The following is a 15,924-nucleotide window of genomic DNA, read 5'->3' as shown; positions in this document are numbered from 1 at the left end:
AGGCTCTGAGCTGAAGAAATCCTCAGAATTGAGTGGAGGTGTTCAGCAGTAAGTCGACTTCTGTGTGATGTTTTGTTCAGGTTCATCAAAGAAAACAGTTGTTCACACAGGTATGTGCTGCCAAACATAGACAACGTTTGAGCAGCCTGGATGCGCAGCTGGGGCATTGTGCCGGGGAGGAAACGGGCGAACTCCGCAGCACCCACTGCCGCATATTTTGCCCTCAGTGCATCATTGCATTGGAGGTCAATCAACTCCATTTGGAGGTTTGGTGGTGAGCTTTCCACGTCAACAGCAAATGGGTTACCGAGCAGTTCCAACCTGCTTTTTTGTGCTTCAAAGTCAGCAAATCGGCGTCGAAAGTCAGCGGCAAGCATACCTATTTTATCAGCCAACTGTGTGCTCGGGAACGCACTGGTAGAGAGCTTCTCTTTCATGGTCTGGCAGCTGGGAAAGTGGCTCAAATTTTCTTTCCGCATCTGCGTCTCCCACAGAGTCAGTTTGGTTTTAAATGCCTTCACTGTACTGTACATATCAGAGATGACACGATCCCGACCCTGCAGCTGCAAGTTTATTGCATTCAGATGACTCGTAATGTCACACAGAAAAGCCATTTCACACAGAAACATTTCGTCTCGGAGTTGTGTTGTGTCTTTCCCTTTGCTGTCCAAGAACAGACAAATCTCCTCACGAAGCTCGAAACATCTTTGAAGCACCTTTCCCTGGCTTAGCCATCGCACCTCTGTGTGATAAGGCAAATCACCATGCTCCGTTTCTAACTCCGTCAGAAATGCCTTGAACTGGCGGTGATTCAAACCTTTGGCTCTGATAAAGTTAACTGTGCGCGTGATGATGCTCATTACATGCTCCATTTTCAAGGCTTTACCGCACAACGCTTCCTGGTGTATGATACAATGATAAGCTGTCAGCTCACCTGTCGCGTTTTCCTCTTGCATCTTTTCCCGTATCTTCGCCACCAGTCCGCTCCTGTGTCCACACATCGCAGGTGCTCCGTCGGTTGTCAAACCCACGAGTTTTTCCCAAGGCAGCTCCATCTCATTTACACATCTTGACACCTCTTCATACAAATCATGCCCCGTAGTTGTGCCATGCATAGGACGTAAAGCCAAAAACTCCTCTGTCACGCTTAGGTTGGAGTCCACTCCGCGGATGAAAATTGACAACTGGGCAATGTCAGAAATGTCGGTGCTCTCATCCACAGCCAAGGAATATGCAATAAAATCTTTTCCCTTTTTCACAAGCTGCTCTTTTAGATTGATGGACAACTGGTCTACTCTCTCGGCAATGGTGTTTCTGCTCAGACTCACATTTAAAAAGAGTTGCCTTTTTTCTGGGCAAACTTCGTCACAAACTTTAATCATGCAGTTTTTGATGAAATCCCCCTCCGTAAATGGCCGGGCTGATTTAGCGATCTCTTCTGCCAAAATAAAACTGGCCTTGACAGCAGCCTGGCCTTGTGATTTGGCTTTTTTGAACAGAGCCTGTCGAGATTTGAGGCCTCGTTTTAATTCCTCTGCCTTTTGTAGCCTTTGTTCCATGTCCATATTCTTGTTTTTGTCCGCGTGTTTCGTTTCATAATGTCGTCTCAGATTATACTCTTTCAGTACCGCCACACTTTCTCCACACAGAAGACACACAGGTTTTCCAGCTACCTTCGTGAACATATACTCCGACTCCCACCTTGTTTGAAACCCCCGGTTCTCAGTATCCACCTTCCGTTTTGCCATTTTTGATGGGTATCTGAAAGTTAATTTTACTGTGATGCTGACGACTGCTGTGCCAATAAATATTGAAATGAAGCAGCCTACTGCTCGGTGCGTCACCTTTGCATTGTGGGAAATGTAGTATTGGTGCGTGTAAAAGATCTGCGGGCTGCCGGCTTGCTGCGGGCCGGTTCTAATAATAAATCAAGATCATCCCAGGGGCCGTAAAAAACCTTCTTGCGGGCCGGATGTGGCCCGCGGGCCTTGACTCTGACATATGTGCTGTAGATGGTTCCAGTTCAAGGATTGAGAAAACAGCACCATGTAGTAATGGGATAAGAAGACATATTTGTACCTACTGAGATTATACACCATTTCATCGACTAGATTCAGTTGCGGATTAATTTTTGCTTGAGCAGAGGGTCGGTGGCCGGAACACAATTACAAATAATTTGTAGACTGAAAATTGACCGCAAGAAGCCCAAACAGATAAAATGTTTGACTAAAATGTAATCATTTCAAACATTGTTTATATTTGTATATGATCACGTGTCTCTGTATTATGCGTGGGAATACTAAAAAACGATTTCTTAAATTATAATCACTTGGAGCTGATTTCCCGGTATGTCCAACAATGAAAATTCCACTCCATTTTTATAATTTAAGTGATTATTATTATTATTTTTGCTCAGAAGACTTGGGGGGCCAAATAAAACCACCCATGGGCCAAATTCAGCCCAGTTGGTGAACCCTGCACTAGGGGTTATCTTATTAATGCACTTTATGAGCTTTTTATTGGCTACACACATTGGCACACTAGCACACACACTAGCACACACACAAGCACACACACACATACACACACACACGATATACCTGATATGTCACCTTAATAAACTTTCTAATTCCTCATAGCAATTAGTACACATTGTCGAGGTCTTAGGTTAATTGATTAACCGAGTCCGTTAACAGAGACAACGCTAATCGGCTTCCTATTAGAGACTTTCACTCTTCCAATGAGATGAGCTCAATTAGTGCCTTCCGGTTTAGTCATCCTGTACTGATGCAGAAAGGCAGGGTGAATATATACGCAAATTGTGGGGGACGAGTTTACGTCGGATGATTGGTGCATACACGTGTCATAAGATTTATGTGATATCACAGTTTTCAACCTTTAAGAGCCAGTACCCACTATGAAGAGTCACTGTGAGTAAAGACAAGTAAAGGCTGGGTGTTGCTTCCAGGAAAATGTCTATATGCTTGTGTATTGGCCTGACTGAGAGAGTAATGATGGACCAGTTCAAATATGTTGTATATGCACACTTCATCACTTTTAAAGAGTATTTGAAATGGCCCAACTGAGCTCTTCTCCCATGGTGCAGTGGGGTTATCCTTCCCACATGTGGCTGTATTGACTCACTACATGTTACACTGTCATACATGAGCCAACTCAATCCTTCTGTTTATGCTGAATAAAATCTACCCATCACTCAAGAGGCTAAAGCAGACTAGTTGAACAAAGGAATACCTTGAAATACTCTAATATTCCTAGTCGTTACGTTGATACCCCAGTATATGTGTAGATCAGACAGAGCTTCACTTTGATTTAGACGTGCGTCTAAATGACTTGGAACACTGTCATGTCATCAAGACACTTAAATGTTATATCATAACCGTGAGCATTCACAGAGCATACACCAGCTTCACATGACAACAAATTCATTACCTTTCTGTGGTGGTTCCTAATTGGTCAATTAAATAATCTATGCATAATTGTCTTTCCAGCATCACATTTTTTCCACACGTCCTGAAGCCATTATTGCACTAACTAACGTCACAGATGTTATGTTTAAGCAGTGTGAATCTAGCATGTGAGGCGTAATCTGCAGGATGGGAAAAACAGGGTTGTGAAAGTGATTCCCAGAACTGTTGGTGTTGGCAGTTGAAAACTCCTCTCCTGGACTTCCATGCTTGTTTACCAATGCACAACATTCAATCAGCATTGTACTACTATTCAATTGTTTAAAACAAGCCTCATCCAGTCTCTCCCAAAGCTGTGTAAATCCTTATTTTGTAGAGAAATTGAGATGTCTATCTAGTGTTTCCTTATTTTTCAGCAGGAAGGCTTGTTGACTTCCTCTCCCTCCCTTCCTTCCTTCTCTCCGAAGGTACTCATCTGAAAAATGAGAACAAAGCGATTGTTCCTGTTCTCTTTCTTAAGTCACATCAAATGCTGTCCGTGGATGGGTGGCTCATTGTCAGGACAGCAGCAGGCCAGAGAGATTGTTACAGGAGCTGGAATACAGCCTAACACAGCTACTGCACAACCGCTGGACAGAGAGGTGAGTCTCTCAGGTCCAGCTGAGGACTAACAGGGCATGGCATGACATGAGGGTGATGGGGGGGCTTTTGTTTTATTGTCTTAGTTGTGTTGTATTGTTTTCACTGGGGATATACACTGGCAGGGCAGACAGAGAGAGAGAGGAAGAGACAGAGTGGTCTTTCAGTACTGCACCGTTCTGTGTAGAATAGATAGTAAGGGCATGGTTCTGGGGAAACATTAAAAAAATGTTGAGAAACTGTGTGTTGCCTAAATAGAGATATTGTAAGTACTTGTGTATCTGACAGTACTGTGTGCGGAGCAGAGTAATGTAGTGAACGTATTTGAGGTGATTCATAAATATGAATGGAGAAAGTGTTTGAATATGCATTGACATCTGGTTGATCATGAATTGCTTGAGTGTCTGACAGTCAGGTACATGTGACTGGTTACTTGTCATCTGTTTGCATTTGAGGAAACATTTGATTTAACTGGTTTTCATAATATCGTAATATGTTTATATCGCATACTTTACATCATGATATTTTTTATACACATTGAAGCCCATTATTAAGTGTCTTTTTATTAACAATAGTTGAATTGTGCCCCAATCTTTATCCTTGATAATGACCATCACCATCCCAATCCCTATCAACATTGGAAGTTCTCAGTGTTTTGGTCTGTAGATTGATAGCAGTTCAGAGAAATATCACACTGTATTTACATAACTGGCATCATTAATAATTCACCTTTTACAGCAGTGGGCTAAACATTTTTTTACTTTGAAACCGAAGTATACAGCTGACACACATGGTTATGGGCAACAACAAAAAAAGAAGACACCTGTACAGTGTCCGATATACAGTGCATTCGGAAAGTATTCTGACACCTTGACTTTTTCCTCATTTAGCCTTATACTAAAATGGATTAAATCGTTTTTTCCCCCTCATCAATTTACACACAATAACCCAAAATGACAAAGCAAAACCAGGTTTTTAGACATTTTTGTAAATGTATTGTAAATAAAAAACAAAAATATCACATTTACATAAGTATTCAGATCCTTTACTCAGTACTTTGTTGAAGCACCTTTGGCAGCGATTACAGCCTTGAGTCTTCTTGGGTATGACGCTACAAGTTTGGCACACCTGTATTTGGTGAGTTTCTACCATTCTTCTCTGCAGATCCTCTCAAGCTTTGTCAGGTTGGGTGGGGAGTGTTGCTGCACAGCTATTTTCAGGTCTCCCCAGAGATGTTCGATCGGCCACTCAAGAACATTCAGAAACTTGTCCCAAAACCACTCCTGCGTTGTCTTGGCTGTGTGCTTAGGGTTGTTGTCCTGTTGGAAGGTGAACCTTCACCCCAGTCTGAGGTCCTGAGTACTCTGGAGCAGGTTTTCATCAAGGATCTATCTGTACTTTGATCAGTACATCTTTCCCTGGATCCTGATCCCTGCAACTGAAAAATATCCCCACAGCATGATGCTGCCACCACCATGCTTCACCGTAGGGATGGTGCCAGGTTTCCTCCAAATGTGGCTCTTGACATTTAGGCCAAAGAGTTCATTCTTGATTTCATCAGACCAGAGAATCTTGTTTATGATGGTCTGAGAGTCTTTAGGTGCCTTTTGGCAAACTCCAAGCTGGCTGTCATGTGCCTTTTACTGAGGAATGGCTTCCGTCTGGCCACTCTACCATAAAGGCCTGATTGGTGGAGTGCTGCAGAGATGTTTGGCCTTCTGGAAGGTTCTCCCATCTCCACAGAGGAACTATGTAGCTCTTTCAGAGTGACCATCAGGTTCTTGGTCACCTCCCTGACCAAGGCCATTCTCACCCGATTGCTCAGGATGGCCAGGCGGCCAGCTCTAGGAAATGTCTTGGTGGTTACAAACTTCTTCCATTTAAGAATGATGGAGGCCACTGTGTTCTTGGGGACCTTCAATGCTTTGTCAATATGGGGTATTGTGTGTAGGTTGATGAGGGGAAAAATGACTTAATCCATTTTAAAATAAGTCCGTAACGTAACAAAATGTGTAAAAAGTCAAAAGGTCTGAATACTTTCCGAATGCACTGTAGTGTTGAAATCTATTCAATTTTGAGTTTGCATTCCAATATTACACTTTATTTGACATTGAAACACAATATTTTGTATCATCTTTATTAATAATCAAATTCATTCCACCCATGAGGCCAAAGAGAGCGCTTTTGGTCATTGACTGCAGGAAAGGGCTACTAACAGTATTGTCTCGTCCTCCTTTAGCCGAACTGCAGAAGTTGAACACTTTATTGTTTGATTGTCTGATTCCCTCTGTCACAGCCAATCTCCTGTGTCCCTCCCACTAACTGTCTTCAGCTCATAACTACAAAAATGCCAACACTAATCCAATCATTCACACTCTATAGTGGATGGAGTTGGTTGGCTCTTCTTAAGCAGAGTATGCAGATCTACAAAGTGGTCAATTTGATTGGAACTTGTGCTTCTTTAGAGCTAAGTAAGAAATCTAACACAGCGTTGTAGTGGAGGACAAAAGGAGAAGTGCCCTTCCACCAATCCATGCAAAAAGATGAACAAAGCAGAGAGAGGAGGAGAAGTGAACGTTAGTTCCTGTTTCAGAGGAATGGATGGTAGAGGAAGAAGGGATGGTAGTACAGAAGTGAGAAGTGACAGGTTATAACGATGTAACAGAGGACAGCGATTAGTGTTGTCACGGCTACCTGTGCAGTAGGTAGGTAACGCCAGAAGGACTGGTTCTCTTCCTCAGGTGTTGGAGAAGCATGCTTATGGTAATCATATTGTAATGGTTGACATACATAACTGATATCTTCTGTATATTTCACCATGCAGGTAAATGATGGACACAGACATTCTAGGTTTCAGATCAGACAGGAGGAGTCCTCATAGGGAAGACCTGAGACCTGTCTCTCACCACAGTCTTTATCTGAGCCCACCCCCACTCTACCTGAACCCGACCAAACTCTCCCTCTTCCCGACCAGTGAGGCCTACAGCCCCCTGACTCACCATCGGCCACGGGGCTCTGAGGGCATGCATTACACCCAGAGGGAAGGTTCCCAAAAACGCAAAAGAAGGCCACAAAAAATGGAGGGTTCCGAATCCCCTACAGGAGACATGGAGGAGGTGGAGCGTCGAGGCAACACCAAGACTGTTGATCTCAACCACCTTCCGTTCTCCCTCCCTCCTCGCCCATGTCTCCCTCCCTCTCCCATGCCCATTCAAGGTATGATCGACCTGTGCCGGCTCCAGCTGCACCACAGGGCTATGTCCAGATATGAGACAACTATGGGCCTCCCATTGCAGGTGAAACAGGAACCACTCAGCCCCTCACCTTTGTGGCCTCCCTCTCCTCTCCTCCATCACCACCCTCCTCCCCTATTCTTCCCCCCTCTCCACCCCAGCCTCCTCCCCTTCCCCTTCTTCATGCCTGGGCCCATCATGCACCTCTCTCCTGGAGCCTTCTACCCCGGAGAGGCACCACGACCTAGTCGGCGCAGCCCAGACAGAGGGCCCCGAGGTGGGATGACCAGCGCTGAGAAGCTGGGTCTCAACATCCACATCGACGACAGCTACCACGTAGATGTAGGAGGAAACCAGAAGCGTTGGAAGTGCCGTACGTGTGAGAAGTCATACACATCCAAGTATAACCTGGTCACACACATCCTGGGCCACAGCGGGATCAAGCCTCACAGCTGCCATCTGTGTGGGAATCGGTTCAAGCAGCTGAGCCACCTGCACACTCACCTGCTCACCCACCAGGGCACACGACCACACAAGTGCCAGGTGTGCCACAAGGCCTTCACCCAGACCAGCCACCTGAAGAGACATATGATGCAGCATAGTGACGTGAAGCCGTACAGGTCAGTAATGGCACCATCTTAGTCTAGATTAGAGTTACTGGAGTTAATAGACGAGAGTTACTCTTTATTTAGTCTAGCTGAGAATTAAGAAAATTAGTTCAACAAGGACCTTACATTACATGCCTAGTCTGTGACTCAAACGCAGACCAAGGATAGAACAAACTTAGACCTGTCCATAAATTGTCATCAGTATGGGAGAGGGGTAAGTTTTTTTCAATTTTTTTCCTTCAATTTTTTCATTCAGCATCACTCCATCAAGGGAAATATAGTATTCTTTCTAACAAAAGTATCTACATAGACTCAGTTTTCTCAGTTTATTAGGTACATCACCCAGTTCACGAAAATGGCTCACTCCTACAGACAGTGAGTCACGTGGCCATGGCTTGCTATATAAAGCAGGCAGACAGGCATCGAGGCATTCAGTTACTGTTCAATTGAATGTTAGAAGGGGCAAAAGAGAGACCTAAGAGGATTTGAGGTATGATCATCGGTACCAGGCGTAATGGATCCAGTATCTCAAAAAATGTCCACCCTCATGGGACTTTTCACGCACAACAGTGTCTAGGGTTTACCGAGAATGGTGTGACAAACATAAAGCATGCAGTTAGCGGCACACCTGTGGGCGAAAACAGCTTGCTGATGAGAGGTCGAAGGAGAATGGCAAGAATTGTGCAAGCTAACAGGCGGCCCACAAACAGGCAAGTAATGGCGCAGTACAACAGTGGTGTGCAGAACGGCATCTCGGAACGCACAATTAGTCGGCTCTTGTCACAGATGGGCTATTGCAGCAGACGACCACACTGGGTTCAACTCCTATCAGCTAAAAACAAGAAGAAGCGGCTCCAGTGGGCACGCAATCACCAACACTGGACAATTGAGAAGTGGAAAAACCTTGCTTGGTCTGACGAATCCCAGTTTCTGTTGCATCACGCTGATGGAAAATTCAGGATTTGGCTTAAGCAGCATGAGTCCATGTCCCCATCCTGCCTGGTGTCAATGGTACAGGCTGGTGGTGGTGTAATGGTGTAGGGAATTTTTTCCTAGCACACATTAGGTCCTTTAATATGAATTGAGTAATGTTTCCATGCCCTAAATAATTCAGGCTGTTCTGGAGGCAAAGGGGGGTCCAACTAGATAGGGTGTACCTAGTAAACTGTCCACTGAGCGAGGTTCTACCTCGAACCAAAAAGTGTTCTCCTACGGGCACAGCCGAAGAACCATTTTGGAACCCTTTTTTCTACGCGTGTAGAGACCACAACTGATGTATAGAGCAATCTTAAAATTATTTACTTTGGTTTAGATACAAGCTTCATGAAATCTCTAACACAATAAAAAAAATAATGTTTTTACCTAACTTGCTTATCATTTTTTCTATGTGGTTTTCTTCTTTCACAGACTCCATGACCCCTTCCTAAATATTTGGTCAAATTATTAATTTTGTTTATTGTTTCTACTTCTCTCCTATCCTACCCTCTCTTCTCTAGTTGTGGGGTGTGTGGGAGGGGTTTTGCCTACCCTAGTGAGCTGCGGGCCCATGAGCTGAAGCATGAGAAAGGCCAGGAGAACGTGTGTGTGGAGTGTGGTTTGGACTTCCCCACTCTGGCCCAGCTCAAGAGACACCTGACGGCCCACAGAGGTCCCACCCTTTACAGGTATGCCCAGAAACACCCGATGGGCTGCACAATACCTTGTGTCTGTTACCCCTATTTCTGCTTGTAGATATTTTACATTACCACCACTGGAAGATTTGTGGGTTTGACAGTAAAAAAACAACAACAAGCAGGTTATCAGGAAACTGTTACTTTTTGGCTAAATCCAGGCCACATCAGAGTGTGAGTTTTCTGTGTAGAATTATAGTTCTATCTCAATTCCAATTCTCATTCTATTTCAATAGTTTTCTGTCCAGGTGTAGCAAGTGTCTGTTTTTTGTCCAGGTGTAGTGAGTGCCAGAAGAGCTTCCAGTACCCCAGCCAGCTGCAGAACCACATGATGAAGCACAAAGACATCCGGCCATACATCTGCAGCGAGTGTGGCATGGAGTTCATACAGTCCCATCACCTCAAACAGCACACACTCACACATAAGGTAAGACTGGGTGGGCTTTTCATACTGCCCGCGTACTGCTGTCCACTAATGTCAACATGTGTGTTTAGAGGGACGTGTCTTTACACGGCTAGGTTGTATTGTGGAGATGAAGTGTCTGTGGGTCTAAGGGCTGTTAAGGCTTTATCTATTGACAGCATCAGCTGGCTGGTGCCATGACACGTAGCCTGCATCAAGGGCCTTTACATTTGTTGACATTAAATGGTTTTGTTATGGGGTATACGTACATGACAGTATGATGACTTTCATACTACAAATTTCACATCATTGTTTTTGCTTCAAACTGTCTTTTAGTACTACATGGTGAAGCCAGGACAAAGAGCAGCTCTCCTCAAAAACCTTGAGCCCAGCAAACAGACAAATGAGACTTTAGAAAGAGATGTGAGTGCATGCTACAGTAACAGTAGCTACAAGTTCAGTCATGTAATATTGTGAGAATCCTACTATTCTGCCTTTTTCAGACGATACAAGGCATCCGCTCTCTTTTTGTCATGCTAACATGTCTGTCTTGTCGTTCTTGTACCTGACGGCCTTGCTTGTCAACATGTAAGAATTTTCCACTCTGATGGTTATTTAGACAAACAACAATTAATTAAAACATTATATCTCCCTCTCTCTCCCTCTCCTCTCTCGCTCTCTCGCTCTCTCGCTCTCGCTCTCTCGCTCTCGCTCTCTCGCTCTCGCTCTCGCTCTCGCTCTCGCTCTCGCTCTCTCAGGGGGTGAAGGAGCACAAGTGTCGTATCTGTGGTCGGGAGTTCACCCTCTTGGCAAACATGAAGCGCCACGTCTTGATCCATACTAACATCAGGTCTTACCAGTGTCACCTCTGCTTCAAGAGCTTTGTCCAGAAACAGACCCTCAAGGCCCACATGATTGTCCACTCTGACATTAAACCCTACAAATGCAAGGTGAGTGTTCTTATGGTACAATATGTTGAGGAGAGCGCTAGAGACAGTTTCATTTATGCCATTTCAAAATCAACTGCAACAACTCCTTTTATTAAAGCCAGGGTATCTTTCCTCCGACACATTGGTGCAGCTGGCTTCCGGGTGGAGGGAGCAGTGTGTCAAGAAGCAGTGTGGCTTGGAGGGGCATGTATCGGAGGACACATGGCTCTCGAACGTCGCCTCTCCCGAGTCCGCGCGGGAGTGGCAGCGATGGGACAAGACTGTAACTACCAATTGGATATCACAAAATTGGGGGGAAAAAATAACAAATAACACAAACAATAGTTTTATTACTATAATATAAAGTCTAGAGAAGCCAATAGACGCTCTGAAGCAGCTCAACACTGTTTCTGAGTGTCTGTATGACCTTGTTCACTAATTAAAGAGTTGAGACGATGAGGAGAATGTAGACAGAGAGAAGATTTGGCAGTGAGATCCCTCCTCTTCCATAGGAAGGATATCGCTGCACAAACTGCCTCTCTAACAATGGCCCCCAGCCTCCCCGGAGATCAGGCCCCGCAAATAGATTTCATCTCGCTTTCTCTGCTGCTGGAGGGAACACTTCCTGTTTTCTCACGGTCCTCTTGGACAGTTTACAGTCCCTCTCTCCTCCTGAAGGAAACCCTAATCAAAAAGAATACAGAGGAAGGACAGAGCAGGAGTTGCCCTTCCCATCCCTCCTCTTCTGGCCCTTTCTGTCTGTCTGTCTGTCTGTCTGTCTGTCTGTCTGTCTGTCTGTCTGTCTGTCTGTCTGTCTGTCTGTCTGTGTCTGTCTGTCTGTCTGTCTGTCTGTCTGTCTGTCTGTCTGTCTGCACACATACGTTCACGATTGCATCCAGCTCCTATTACAGCTCTGAATGAGGATCCGTCATCTAACATGTTAGTTGTTTGATAAGTGGACACAGTTCTAGACGTGCCGTCGTTTTTCTGCCCTTGAATGGTGTTTATACCAGGAAGTGCTATGATGTGGTTTGATGAATAATGGAATTCCCAAATTGTAATCAAGGAATGTGTACACAAACTATTTCAATAGTTGGTATTCAATGCATTTGTTTGAGGAAAAATTACAATAATTCTTTGCCAAAATGCTGGTTTGGGTTTATCAGCTGATTGTCTGTTGCTTCCAAGCACATGCCCTGCTTTCCTAGGAGCCTGATGAAGTCTTTTAATGCCGAAAATAAATCTGTTCCACATTCTGTTTGTTCTTCAATTCATGTGCCTTATTGGTTCGTCCGTGAGCACATATTTTATTTTATTTTATTTATTATTTATATTTATTTATTTTATTTTTGTTCTTCCTTGTTTTCAGCTGTGTGGGAAGGAGTTCAACAGAATGCATAACCTGATGGGCCATATGCACCTGCACTCTGACAGCAGGCCCTTCAAGTGCCGCTACTGCCCCAGCAAGTTCACTCTGAAGGGGAACCTCACCCGCCATATGAAGGTCAAACACGGGATCATGGACATGGGCCTGAATGCAAGAGGTAAGTACTCCAGGCTATGGATACATGCATCATATGGTTCCTCCCTTTCTGCAGTGAGACTTTCTATAACCTTCCTACCCTGAAGCTAAATCAAAAACAGCCAGTCAAATTGGGATAAACAGTTCCTTCGGAAAGTACTTTTCTACATTTTGTTAGGTTACAAACGTATTCTAAAATGTATTGAATTGTTTTACAATACCCCATAATGACAAAGCAAAAACATATATATTTTTAAATGTTTGCTAATTTATATAAATAAAAAAAACTGCAATATATAATTAACATAAGTACTTTGTTGAAGGACCTTTGGCAGCAATTACAGCATTGAGTCTCCTTGGGTATGACTCTGCAAGCTTGGCACACCTGTATTTGGGGAGTTTCTCCCATTCTTCTCTGCAGATCCTCTCAAGCTCTGTCAGGTTGCATGGGGAGTGTTGCTGCACAGCTATTTCCAGGTCTCACCAAAGATTTTCAATCGGGTTCAAGTCCGGACTCTGGCTGGGTCACTCAAGGACATTCAGAGACTTGTTCCGAAGCCACTCAGGCATTGTCTTGGTTGTGTGCTTAGGGTCGTTGTCCTGTTGGAAGGTTCCCCAGTCTAAGGTCCTGAGCGCTCTGGAGCAGGTTTCATTAAGGATCTCTCTGTACTTTACTTCATTCATCTTTGCCTCGATCCTGACTATTCTTCCAGTCCCTGCCACTGAAAAATATCCCCACACATGAGCCTTTTACTGAGGAGTGGCTTCCGTCTGTACACTCTACCATAAAGGCCTGATTGGTGGAGTGCTGCAGAGATGGTTGTCCTTCTGGAAGGTTTTCCCATCTCCACAGAGGAACTCTGTTGCTCTGTCAGAGTGACCATCGGGTTCTTGGTCACCTCCCTGACCAAGGCCCTTCTCCCCCAATTGCTCAGTTTGGCCAGGCGGCCAGCTCTAGGAATAGTCTTGGTGGTTTCAAACGTATTCCATTCAAGAATGATGGAGGCCAGTGTGTTCTTGGGGACCTTCAATGCTGCAGACATTTTTTCCTACCCTTCCCCATATCTGAGCCTCGACACGATCCTGTCTCGAAGCTCCACGGACAATTCCTTCGACCTCATGGCTTGGTTTTTGCTCTGCCAACTGCCAACTGTGGGACCTTATATAGACAGGTGTGGGCCTTTCTAAATCATGTCCAATCAATTTAATTTAACACAGGTGGACTTCAATCAAGTTGTAGAGACAGCTCAAGGATGATCAATGGAAACAGGATGCACCTGAGCTGAATTTCAAGTCTCATAGCAAAAGGTCTGAATACTTATGTAAATAAGTGACATCTCAATCAACCAGACAGGTCCTACAGGCCCTCGTTTTGTCGCACCTGGACTACTACCTAGTAGCACCAAAGAAGGACATAGGCAAATTGCAGTTGGTCCAGAACAGAGCAGCACTTAGATGTACACGGAGGGCGAATGTGTTGACATGCATGTCTATCTCTCCTGGCTCAAAGTTGAGGAGAGATCGATTGCACACTATTGGTCTTTGTTGTATTATATATTGTATTTTATGTTGCATTATATATTGGATTGTGTATTGTGTTATATGTTGTATTATATATTGTATTATACGATATTGTATTATGTATGTTATTATATATTGAATTATATTTTGTATTATGTATTGTATTATATATTGAGTTATATATTGTGTTATGTATTGTATTTTAAATTGTATTAGGTGTGTCATGTATAATATGTATTTTATTTGTTGTGTTTTGTTTCCTGTTTGGACCCCAGGAAGAGTAGCCTCTGCCTTGACAGCAGCTAATTGGGGATCCTAATAAAATACTAAATACGTATCTCTGTTGTGATATGTGTCTCTGTTCTCCAGTGTTCAGCAAATTCAGATTGTATCATGTGTCTCTCCTCCAGTGTTCAGGCGGCGGGGGCGGTTCTGCTTGTCAGCCCCTCTGGGTCTTCGGGCCCGCTCCAGACAGGAAGAGCCTTTTGACCTCTCCCAGAAGCCCCGGCCACCGCGGCCCAGCCTGAGCCTCTCCCAGTCGGACGGGGAGAGCGTCCCGGGGAGCTCCTGCCAGGAGGAGGATGAGGAAGACAGCCTGTACAGGAGGAGCCAGTACAGTCCTGAGGTCTACCAACACCACACTGGGGGACAGGGGTACAGGTCTGAGACAGATAGACAGGTGTATGGACAGGACATGGAGACAGGTGGACAGGGGTACAGGTCTGAGACAGATAGACAGGTGTATGGACAGGACATGGAAACACGTGGACAGTTGTACCCGCCTAGGGCAGGTGAAGAGGTTTATCAGCCTGTGTCAGAGCCAGGTGATGCAGAGGAAAAGGTGTACCAGCGTGTGACAGGTAGACAGGTGTATGACTCCGACTCCGAGCTGGGGGGCCAGCTGTATGAACAAGAGGCAGGTGGACACCACATAGGTGCCAATGTGCGTTACCCTGGGTCAGGTAATAGAGGGAAACATGTGTACCACTCAGATTCAGAGTTAGATGACCAGTTGCATAAGCCTGACCCTGACCAGCTAGAGATAGGTGACCAGGTCTACCATTCTGACGCAGGTGAAGAGATGATGGACACACCTGAACCATGTGAAAGAGACTACCACTCAGACCCAGGTGTTTATTATCAGAAACCATAGGGCCTGATGAGGAGAAAGAATAGGATTTGGTGAGAGCTGGAAGCAGGGTAAAGGAAGAACAGAGGAAGAAGCATAGACATTCTTAGCAGGAGGAATAGGAGTAGGGAATAGGCTACTGTGCTGAAGAGAAGAGGGTCAAGAACCATTCCAAAAGGGGTGGGGAGATATTTAAGTAGTACCTTGAACAAGCTGTGAAGCGTGTTGTATTTCAGACTGATAGGACTGACAATACTTGTGCATGTGAAAATATGTGTCTTTAAGAAAATGTTACATTTGCATGAAATTGTGATGTAAATAAAATGAAAATGGTTAAGAAAATATGAAAATATTTTGTCTTAAATTGTTACTTTTTAACTAGTACTTTTATAAAGCCAATCTGTAATTAATGAGCATGGGATTTCAATGTGATAACAATCATTTATCTTTTGTAATGGTAGTTTTAAATGATTTTCTACTGAACGTTTGAATTAGTCTGTAAATTGTGTTATTTTGTTGTGTGATGTAATGAGTCAACAAAAGTTATTTCATCTAATGAGGGAAGCCATGATTTTGTGATTTCTTATAAACGCTTGAGTGACTGACTTTGAAATAAATGAGTGTCTGTAATCTGTATTTATAAAAAAATGAACTGAGATTTTAAAACACAAGGTTGTGTTTAATATTTTCACGTGTAGAGGATAGTGAGAAGGCACACCACAGGGTATTAAGGCTATGGTATATAGTCATATACACCTGATAGATGCAGTAAAATGTGTTGTTTTAAAGGGTCAGCCATAGTAGTACAGCATCCCTCGGCCACATAGGGTATCTGCCCCATATAG

At 44.2% G+C, this 15,924-nt stretch overlaps 1 protein-coding gene across 2 annotated transcripts; it reads left to right on the top strand.

Annotated features, from left to right (window-relative positions):
- The first annotated feature begins 3,920 nt into the window (after positions 1–3,920).
- On the top strand, positions 3,921–15,745 carry LOC139389600 (zinc finger protein 366-like). 2 transcript variants are annotated; one of them, XM_071136443.1, is made up of 8 exons: positions 3,921–4,066; positions 6,889–7,917; positions 9,402–9,569; positions 9,852–10,002; positions 10,315–10,401; positions 10,737–10,928; positions 12,277–12,451; positions 14,361–15,745. In XM_071136443.1, exons 2-8 carry the CDS (start codon positions 6,893–6,895, stop codon positions 15,101–15,103), a joined length of 2,541 nt encoding a protein of 846 aa, XP_070992544.1. In that variant the 5' UTR covers positions 3,921–4,066; positions 6,889–6,892; the 3' UTR covers positions 15,104–15,745. The 2 variants fall into 2 exon arrangements, with proteins under 2 accessions (XP_070992544.1, XP_070992545.1); XM_071136444.1 differs by lacking the exon at positions 10,315–10,401 and having other exon boundaries at positions 14,361–15,709.
- The last annotated feature ends 179 nt before the right edge of the window (positions 15,746–15,924 follow it).

Source organism: Oncorhynchus clarkii, chromosome 30 (assembly GCF_045791955.1).
Source record: "Oncorhynchus clarkii lewisi isolate Uvic-CL-2024 chromosome 30, UVic_Ocla_1.0, whole genome shotgun sequence".
Lineage (NCBI taxonomy): Eukaryota > Metazoa > Chordata > Actinopteri > Salmoniformes > Salmonidae > Oncorhynchus > Oncorhynchus clarkii.
The sequence above is the reverse complement of the archived record's forward strand: the minus strand, read 5'-3'. Positions and strand labels throughout refer to the sequence as shown.

Excerpts from the sequence above, each read along its gene's own strand:
- LOC139389600 (XM_071136443.1), top strand. The coding sequence starts at position 6,893 with ATGATGGACACAGACATTCTAGGTTTCAGATCAGACAGGAGGAGTCCT. Across the intron at positions 7,918-9,401 it reads AGTGACGTGAAGCCGTACAG|TTGTGGGGTGTGTGGGAGGG; the intron begins GTCAGTAATGGC and ends TCTCTTCTCTAG. Across the intron at positions 10,003-10,314 it reads AGCACACACTCACACATAAG|TACTACATGGTGAAGCCAGG; the intron begins GTAAGACTGGGT and ends ACTGTCTTTTAG.